The 9,905-nt window shown below is 29.0% G+C and overlaps 1 protein-coding gene across 1 annotated transcript; it reads right to left on the bottom strand.

The window, feature by feature from the left end:
* Nucleotides 1-7,575: 7,575 nt before the first annotated feature.
* LOC124833551 (uncharacterized) lies at nt 7,576-9,030 on the bottom strand. The gene has a single exon (XM_047308063.2). It carries the CDS (start codon nt 9,028-9,030, stop codon nt 7,576-7,578), a length of 1,455 nt encoding a protein of 484 aa, XP_047164019.2.
* Nucleotides 9,031-9,905: the final 875 nt, after the last annotated feature.

Consider the following 9,905-nt stretch of genomic DNA (forward strand, 5'->3'; position numbering starts at 1 on the left):
CTTTTAGACTTGTACAACCAAGCTTGCGCTCAACACCACACAAGTACTGGTCAACACCATACCAAATTTCAACACACTCATATTTATGATTTAATTGAAATGAGACCTAATCAATTGCTCAAATTGATATTTCTTTTCCAGAGAAATGGTTCAACACAGTTTCTATACCTTAAACTCATACCAATTTGAACAATTTCTCAACGCTTCAATTCTCTCAATCACAACCGTGAAACCACAATAAAAAAACTCAATTCAATTATCAAACCATTCAATTCAATTCCAAAAACAACATTAATTAGATTCAACACATACTATTTTCAATCAAAATTATCCAACTCACACACACTAAAGCAACTAGCTTCCTTTACCTAAGGGACATAAAAACTTGTTCTAAGGAACCCCAAAACCCTTCAATCTCATAGGATGTTCTATCTATACCTAGAAACAACACAAACACGATCAAAGCACACCATTAGAACCATTCATTAGCAGGGACTCATATAAATAAGTAAAAAGACGCATGCAAGTAAAAGAAGGCTCACATGCAACCGATAACAGAAAAAAACTAAGAAAAAGAGATGAAATCAACTTACATGAACGAAGAAATTGATCGATTAAAATTAAAGAGCTCGCTACAAGAATCAATCCTACAATCTTAGTTCTTCAATCATATTAGTAGAGAGAAAGAACCCTTAAAGAAAAGTTAAAGAACTCTAGAAAAGTGGTTTCTAGAAATGATGTTTTTTTAAAATAGTGAAATTATTCCATAACAAAATTATTTATATTAAAATTATCTTTTAACATTAAATAATGAATTTTTAATACTTTTAAACCATTATCACTTCTAAAATATTTTTTTCTTAATCTTTACTAAAGACATAACTATTAGGCTTAATAACATTGATGATCCATATTTTCGTCAAGTTTGTTCGAAATGATCCTAGTTTTTTTTTTCTATTCAATTTTGTCATAGAGAATGTAATTTATGTTCAATTTAGTCTTTTTACAAACAGCGTTTAAATCGTTAACGACACACTGTCCAGATGTGCAATCAATGACACATCACCCTTGACACGTCATCATCATCTCCTACCTCCAGAAACCCTAATTTCCCCTACATAGAAACCCTAGCCACCACCTAACCCTAACTATCGTCGCCATAGTCACGACCAGCCACCATTTTCGCACCTCCATCATCTTCTCCGTCCAGCAACCACCCAAAAACACCACCCATGGTCACCTACCAACACCTTCATTGGCGCCACCCGTGCATCCAACAACAACCACCACGGAACCCATTATCGCGAATCAAATGAACCCAAAACGAAAACCAGATAACATAACAAAAACCCTTAATCGCGAGTCCTATTGCCGCGAAACTGCCTGAGAACGATGGGCTTCTCGCATCGTGGCTACGTCGGAGATTGAACCTTCACGGAGGCGCCGCCATTACAACCCTCACCGCGCCGTGAGAATGGAGTTCGCTCTCGTTTCTACGAAACTCCGACAAACCCACTATGGTCAGTTGGACCATCACAAGCTTCAGTTTTCCTCTAGCGGCGCAAGCGTAAGAAAGCCTTCCCTTATTGCATTTAGAAACCCTAATTTTTTGGGTGTGGAAGGGGCTGCCACGTGGCAGTCCCTCATTAGCTGTGTCATGTTTTAGTCAAGGCAGGTCAGGAGTTAAATGACCTAACATTCACTTATTGCACAGTTGGACAATGCGTCGTTAACGATTTAAACGCCGTCTGTAAAAAGGACTAAATTGAACATAAATTACATTCTTTAGGACAACATTGAACAGAATAAAAAAAACTAGAACCATTTCGAGCAAATCTGACGAAAATAGGGACCATTCAGTGCTATTAAGCCTAACTATTATATTATTTTATCATTTTACTTGCTTACTCTTATTTTAGATTTGTTACTTAGTTAATATAAAACTATAACTAAATTTTATTATTCTTATTAAAAATATATATATTATTCTATCATTTTACTTACTTACTATTATATTAGATTTTGTTACTTAGTTAATATGTAACTATAACTAAAATTTACTATTCTTATTAAAAATATATATTGGATAACAATATTTTCATACTCTCAAATTTGATGTCATCATTTCTAATGAGTGATAAAAGTACTATTATTATCATCACGTGATCGTATTTTTAATTAAAGTAACAAAAATTATTTATTATTTTTGTATCAATTGTGATATTATCTTATATTAGTTATAAAATTATATAATTTTTAATATATATATATATATATATATATATATATATATATATATATATAGATAGATAGATAAATATTTTAATGTCTAAAATTATATGATTATGATTTTATCTTTAAAAATAAATGTGATATAAATTTAAATATAAATAATAAAATTTATGTCATGAAATTAAATTATTTTTAAAATTATAAAATATTATTATTATTATTCGTTTTTTTATAGAAGTGTCTTTTCTGGAGATTATTATGTTGGTAATTATATGTTTGAAAGCTGCATGTCTTCGCTTTTCTTTACTTCTTTGGAGAATATAGAAATGCGAATCTTCTTAAATCCGCAGTTACTTATCATCACAAATCACTTGAACCGAACAGGTATTCGCATTATCTTTCTTCGTCTATAGGACCACCTCTAGAAACAATAACACCATTATTCTTCGATTTCTCTAATAGTATGTTTCAATATATATATACTAATTCCCTTTTAAAAGAAATTGAAATGATTTATAATAATATATGTTACACTTTTAATTATATTGTTTGTGTTGGTGGGTTTCTTTTATATCAAAGTTAATCAAGAAGACTTGTTAATTAATTAATGTAAGTTAGTGTAATTTCTTAATTAATGTTAATTAGAATTTTCTTTTATCAATATTATGGATATGTTATGATAAATGTCAAATGTTTTTTTAGTTAACATTAATTTATATTTTCAATTAATGTTAATTAGAGTTATTTTTTTAAATCTATATTGATGAAATATAATTGTTCATTAATTAAGCTAGGATTTTCAACCAATATTAGTGATGAATTTTGTTTACCAGTGTTGACAAAAGGTTTCTCCAGGAGTGTTATAGTTAGGGTTTTTTCTTTTTTGTTTTACTGAGCCAAAGCGATTAACTTTTTTTGAGAAAATATAAATAGCGATTTAAAGTTAATATTGATAAACTTTTTGGGTTAACATTATTGAGATTATTTGCATTGACGTAAATTGAGTTATTTCTCTGTCGTTAGTAATGTTGATAAGGTTATTTTTTATACGTTTGAAGTTTTTCTGGTTGATAATGCCAAGCTTATTTTTCAATAGGCATTGTTGGTGCTATTTTACGTCAAAATTCAATCAAGTTTTTTTTTTTTCTCAAAATTAATTAGCAAAACTTTGAGTAAACCTTGGTTGAACTTTGGTTTAGGAAATATGATGAAAATATCTCTCGCCCATATGTTAGTCAAAATAACGATGGTTAATATTAATTAAAAATAACCTTAGTCAATGTGAAGAAAAGACATTTATTACTAATATTATCTGAATTTGTTTTTTGACGAAATATCTTTGAGTACTTAAATATGATTTAACATTAAAATAATTTATAAATTAGTGGTAATTGGAATGCTCCATAAGAAAATTCCAAATCAATGTATTCTAATTTCTTTAAAATTTTGAAATTCAAAATTTCTTATACAAAAATATAATGGGTGAAAAAAACTGGAGAGGCATTTCCGACATCAGCCCTCGCAGGAGTTCAAAAATCTAATTAAATTAAAAATGGTTCTTAAAAGTGAAATAAATTATTTCATTTTAATTTATTTCCGTACACAAAATCTAAGAAATAAATATAAATTCATTTTATTAAAAATAAATAAAACCAAACAGGATTTATTGGAACAATATAGTACCAGAAAAATACTGTTATATATGGACTCATGGACTTATGAGTACCGCTCAGCCCGAGTATTATTTTGAACTGTATTGACAGAAGTAGATCATAAGAAAATTTATTTCTTAAACTAGAGCATTTTATTGATCAAGTACAATATCTTTTTGTAAATAACTAAATTTTTATCATGCTTTTTTTAATTTTATAAGTTGTTTGTTTTAAAACAACAAATGAAAAATAAGAAAATGAAATTTAAAAACAACAAATAGGTATCTGTGCTCTTTTATTTTATTGTTTTTAAATTTGAATTTTTTAATTTTATATTTTATATTTTTTATAAAATTCTATTAAGAATTTTTATATTTTGCTATATTTTAAATTTATATTTTTAAGTAAAACTTTTTAAAAAAATATTCTATACTTTTTTAATATTTTCTTTAAATATTTTTTTATAAATAAACCTAAATTATTTACATTAATATTATTAATTTTTAACTTTACATTACATTTCTTTTCAAACCACTTACAATCATATTATTATTTAATTTAATTTTTCTAATTTATTACACACAAAAATATTTCTTACATAAATTATTTTAACCAAATAAATATAAATTTATAAAAAATAATTTTAGAAAATAATAATAATTACTGTAACATCCTATTTTAATAGTATATAACTACTAAAAGAGACATCATATACAAGGGACTGAGATAAAAAATAACTCCAAAAAAATATATACATAAAGCTATTATAGTTATAAATTATAAACTCAAACCACTAACATCTCAAGTTGATTCAACAGGAAGCCACCATCGAAAATCACATGTTATAACACCAATTCTGGGTAAATTTCCAACTTCACATAATCATATTTCTCAATCAATATTTTAGCACTATTTTTAACTAACAAAAACTTCAATTTCATTTAGTTTCGAACAAGAAACACATGAAAAATTTAACCAGTTGTCCTAACATATAATCCCTATAACAAACTACCAATTATAAACCAAATCAAACATGACAAACAACACCCGTCATAAAACTAAAAATAGATTTCAACAATGATTCCATCAATCAAAACCAGTAATATAAGCCACTCACAAACCATCAAACATGCACGCACATTTCTAATCACATTAAAACTTGAAAATAAATGGTATCTTAGCTTCTCTTACCTGAAAGATTATCAAACCGCTCTAGAAAACTTAAATCAACTCTAAATACACATGAAGTCCTATCTGCTCCTATGAACAACATAAACACGTTCAATGTATACTATTAGAATCACTGATCAGTAAAAAGTCTTATAGAAGACTCAATCGTTACATGCATCCCCAATAGACTCGCATGTCAAGGAATACAACTAGACTAAAAAGAGGAGCAGAAAACTAACTGACTCTATATGATAAACTTATCGATCCAAATTGAAGAGTTTGCCGCCAAGATAAGTCTTAGTTATCCAATCAGATGAAAAACAAAGTCAAAGTACTCTAGAAAAGTGGTTTATATAGAGATAATATGTTTTAAAAAATAATGAAAATCGTTCATAACAAAACTATTTATATTAAAATTATTTAATATTAAAATAATCAAGTCTCATTATTTTTAAATCACTACCACTTCTAAAATATCATTTTTTAGGTTTTACAATTACAATATTTTATTATGGTAATTTTTCTTATTATCATAATTACAATATGTTTAAATTATCTTATTTATTATAATCATTCTTCAAAACTTTTATTCCTAATTAATTTATAAATATTAAATTAAATATATTTTTTAAATTTATATTCACATGAGTTTATAAAAAATTATCAAATTTTAATAAAGTAATTCATTATAAATAAATATACAAATCTAAAAAATTATAAAAAAAATGTTGCTAAGAATTCGTTTTAAAAAAACAAAATTCTAGAAGCAAACAACCTAAAAAAACATGATGAAAGTTTAGTATTTCACAAAAAGAAACTATACTTGAACAAAAGGGTCTAGTCTGGAAAAAATATTTCCTGACTATCTACTCACATTCATAGAGTTCAAAAGTGATCAATAAAAAAAATCTCACTTTGCTGCAGAACTTTTAATTGTTCAGTAGATACATAGATTAGTAGCAATAGAAACAAGCTAAGCTAGGAAACCTAAAAATTATTAATACAATTACTTTTATTTTCTCTAAAATAATTCAGTTATAAAATTAATATTAATTAAGAAGTTGTTTAGTTTGTTTAAATTCAGATTAATTTAGCTATTACAAGTTTCAGTTCAATTCAGTTATTTTGGTCAGCTTAAGTGAACCACGCAAAATGCACCCTCATTAAGGTTTTCTTATTCTGTCATTGTGAAACCAAAAAACTGGTCCTGTTCAAATAGCAAATTATCTATAAGTTAAGGTAAATTAATTTCTTTGATTTATTTATAACTTGGTATGTTAATATGATTCAACCAAAAATCCACACTAAACAAAAATAGCATGATTTCCTTGACTGTTCGAAATTAAATACTGTATAAATTAAAAACATGAAGAATACAATATAATTTATTGATTCCCCTTGATTGCTCTAAATATATCAATTATAAAATATTATATATTTTGACAAACTGGATTAGACTACGTTTGAATTATAGGAAATATTCCTGTAAGATTTATTCAGTAAGAAATCCCACTGGACTATTTTTTAAACTAATTCTTGTAGACACAAGTGGTTTTACTTAACCTTTCTAAAAGAAATTTGAAAATAGGAATTTGTCTTTACAGTTTTTATTCTTATGCTGAGAAGGTGAAAGATTTATATTCATACAGAAGTTAATTTTTTTTAACTATATTAGAATATAAAAATTATTTAAAAGTAATAATAATAGTTATTCAAACATAAATTTTTATATACCCTATAATATAACGTTTCATTTATTATATTTTGGTAATGTAAAAAGTAGAAGTAGAATATTGATAACTAAAAAAAAAGACTCAGGAGTCTCAGTTATCCAAGCATAATTCGTCAAATTACTTCTAGTTTCTCCATCCAGTAGAACCATTTAATTAGCATCAAAATTAAAGACTTAAAATTTGCAAATTAATTATTTTAGAATATAAACATTAAATTACAAAACTTGAAGAAATTTCATTCTATATATTGTTATAAATTCCAAAAGTCAATTAAATCTCAAATTTAAAAACGGTTTCTATCTCACTGCAAAATCCATTTCAAAGACATAAAAGCAAGTGGCATTAGTTTTCAATTTGATGAGTTAACCTATGGAATACTGTCAAAAATTATTAGAAAGCAATGAATTAAAGTTTATCAAGTAATTTCCAAACACATGAATAATCGATAGAAATTGAAAATCTAAAAAATGGAATGCTGTGAAAAGTACAGAATATCAGAAAATGACAAAAAGCATGTATAACATAAACTGATTAAGAAGTTTAATCCAGCATAGTAATGAACAGTTACTAAGGTACAAAATTTAAGAGTTCTGCTACTACTTTCTAGTAACGAGAGAAGAGTTTAGGGTCATCAGTAACCGTACAAAGAACTCCTCAATTTTGTATCATAGAAATCCTAAATACAAAGTTCTACTCAAACTTAATAGAATAATATATAAGATTAAGATTGCAAGATTGATAAGAAAAAACCATGTAGATGCAGCAAAGTGGAGAACTATACAGAATGTTCAGTCCTCATCATTGGCACAAGGCAGCTCATTCAGATCGAAGTTCAGTTTCTTGACACCTGAAGATTGGCATGGCTGGTCGGCTAAGGTTGTTTCATTAAATAATGGGTCCTCCATCTTGTTCATGTTACTGGAGCTGCTAGAGTTGTTTTGTTCAGCTACAGCTTCCGAGGGGTTTGGCTCATCAATGCTCACAGTATTCTTCTCTTTGTGCACTGATCTGTGTCCTCCTAGGCCTTGGAAAGTTTTGAAGCTTTTTCCACATGCAGCACATTTATACCAATCTGCTTTCTCTTGACTTGCTGCTTTCTCAGATTCCGAGTCTTTTGTCCTTGAATTCAGTACCAATTTCTTACCGTTCTTCCCTTTCTTATCCATATTAATCTTCTTCACATCAGAAGGACCAACATGATCTTGCATAGTTGGGGTAACAGATTCACCTTTCAAATCATCAAAACTCTTCATCTTCTTCTCATCATGGTTATGCTCAACCCCAGATTCAGATAAACCCTTGCACCTGTTCAGCCTATTACCCTCACCATCACATTCCCCAACCCCATTAGACGTGCTTCCCCAATTCAATTCACCTTTAAATAAAAACTTTATCTTCTTCACCTTATCTTTCTTACTGGGTGACGATTCAAAAGTCTTCCTTTTGCGCTGCTTGATTAGGGTTGGGGCACTCTTTGGCGGCACTTCATCCTTCTTGGGGAAAACCCTATTCCAGTCGTGACTAGAAAAATACTTAGAACAACTCATGTAGAAAAGAGTTTCAGCAGCCTGATACGCACCGATAGAGCTTCTGCCTCTTGTATCTTTACAAAGCCAGCTGGGTGAAGTACACATTAAAAGATCAATCTCATTTCTGCGATGTTCATAAGGTGAGATCAGTCGGTCGCCACCATCATCAACATCATGATCGTCCTTGTTCTTCTCCATTGAATCAGAATTGAAGGAAGAAGAAGGAGAATAGTAGTAAGAAGAAGAAGGAGAAGATGAGTTCTTTTGAGTAGGAGGGGACACACCCCTCCATGGTCTCTCAGGATGAGACCGCATGTGACCAAACAAAGCATTCTTGGTGGGAAATTCCTTCTTGCAAATACAACAAATGTGTTTGCCATCATCATCGTCAAAATCACAGATAACCCTAATGTTATTATCGCCAGAAGGTTTTGATGTGTGATTATCAGTGAAACGGGTCTTTACCTTCTTTTGTTGCTGCTGTTTCATAAAGTGGGATCTTCTGTGACCACCTAAAGCCTTGCCGCAGCCAAAAATCTTGAGGCAGATATCACACTGACTCAGTTTTGGGGAAGGGTTTTCCTCATCCGCCACTGATTCAACTTCAGCTTTGCAAGAACCCAAAACGGATCTCTTCATCTTCTCTTTCGTGCAAGAATCCAAAACCAAAACGTGATCAGAAACTGCTTGTTTACCATTATCTCTGCGATCCATCTTAGAAACACAGAAAACCAAAGAATGAGCTAGGGTTAAGAAGAAAGAACAATCTGAAACCAAAAATCAAAGAAGGAAAAATAAAAATGCCACAATCATGCACCAAAGAAACCTTTTTACCTTTAGAGTGATTCAAGAGAGATGAGAATTGAAGGGTGAGAAGGTAGAAAATTGTGGAACAAATCCGAAGAACAGAAACTTAGAGTGTTTGTTGGATTATTCCGAAGATTCACAGAGATAAAAGGAAGATAAAATAATCATCTTAACTGAGAAGAGGGGAGAAAGAACACAGGAGAGAGAAAGCCTGCAAAGATATAATCTCTCACAAAGAGATGCAGCAATTAAGTGAGTATTCAATATTTTCAAAAATAACAGATTTCATGCTGCCAATGACTCTTTAATTATCTTAATTAACCTTTTTTTTATCTCTGATATAGAAATCTTTTCTAGGTCAAATTATCTTTCAAAGCTTTCTGTCTCAAATATATTATATTATTACGCTAATCTTATTCCTTCACCCTAATTACTCAGAAAATCTTTATTTCTTGTGAGAATATTGACATAATCTCTTTCCTATATATTAAAATATATAGCTTCTTCCCAAACTGTTTTCTCTATTTTAAACTTTTTTATATAATCCACTCTTTCCTCCAATGTTTATATTCTACGTGTCTTCTTTATTTTATTAAATCTCTTTCACACTTTAATATGAGAAATTAGTGTTTTCTTCTACTGAACTCAATGGCTCCTGTCTAATTTCAAACACAAAATACTTGTTCAATACATCTTAATATTTAGACTAATAAGGCCTAAGAATTTTTTAAATAATTATTTATGATATTAAATTACATATTAATTTCTATTTTCGTTTCTAC

This window comes from Vigna umbellata, chromosome 5 (assembly GCF_029865625.1).
Source record: "Vigna umbellata cultivar VRB3 chromosome 5, Vumbellata_1.0, whole genome shotgun sequence".
NCBI classification, from domain to species: domain Eukaryota; kingdom Viridiplantae; phylum Streptophyta; class Magnoliopsida; order Fabales; family Fabaceae; genus Vigna; species Vigna umbellata.

Coding starts and splice junctions, on each gene's coding strand:
- LOC124833551 (XM_047308063.2), bottom strand. CDS start 9,030: ATGGATCGCAGAGATAATGGTAAACAAGCAGTTTCTGATCACGTTTTG.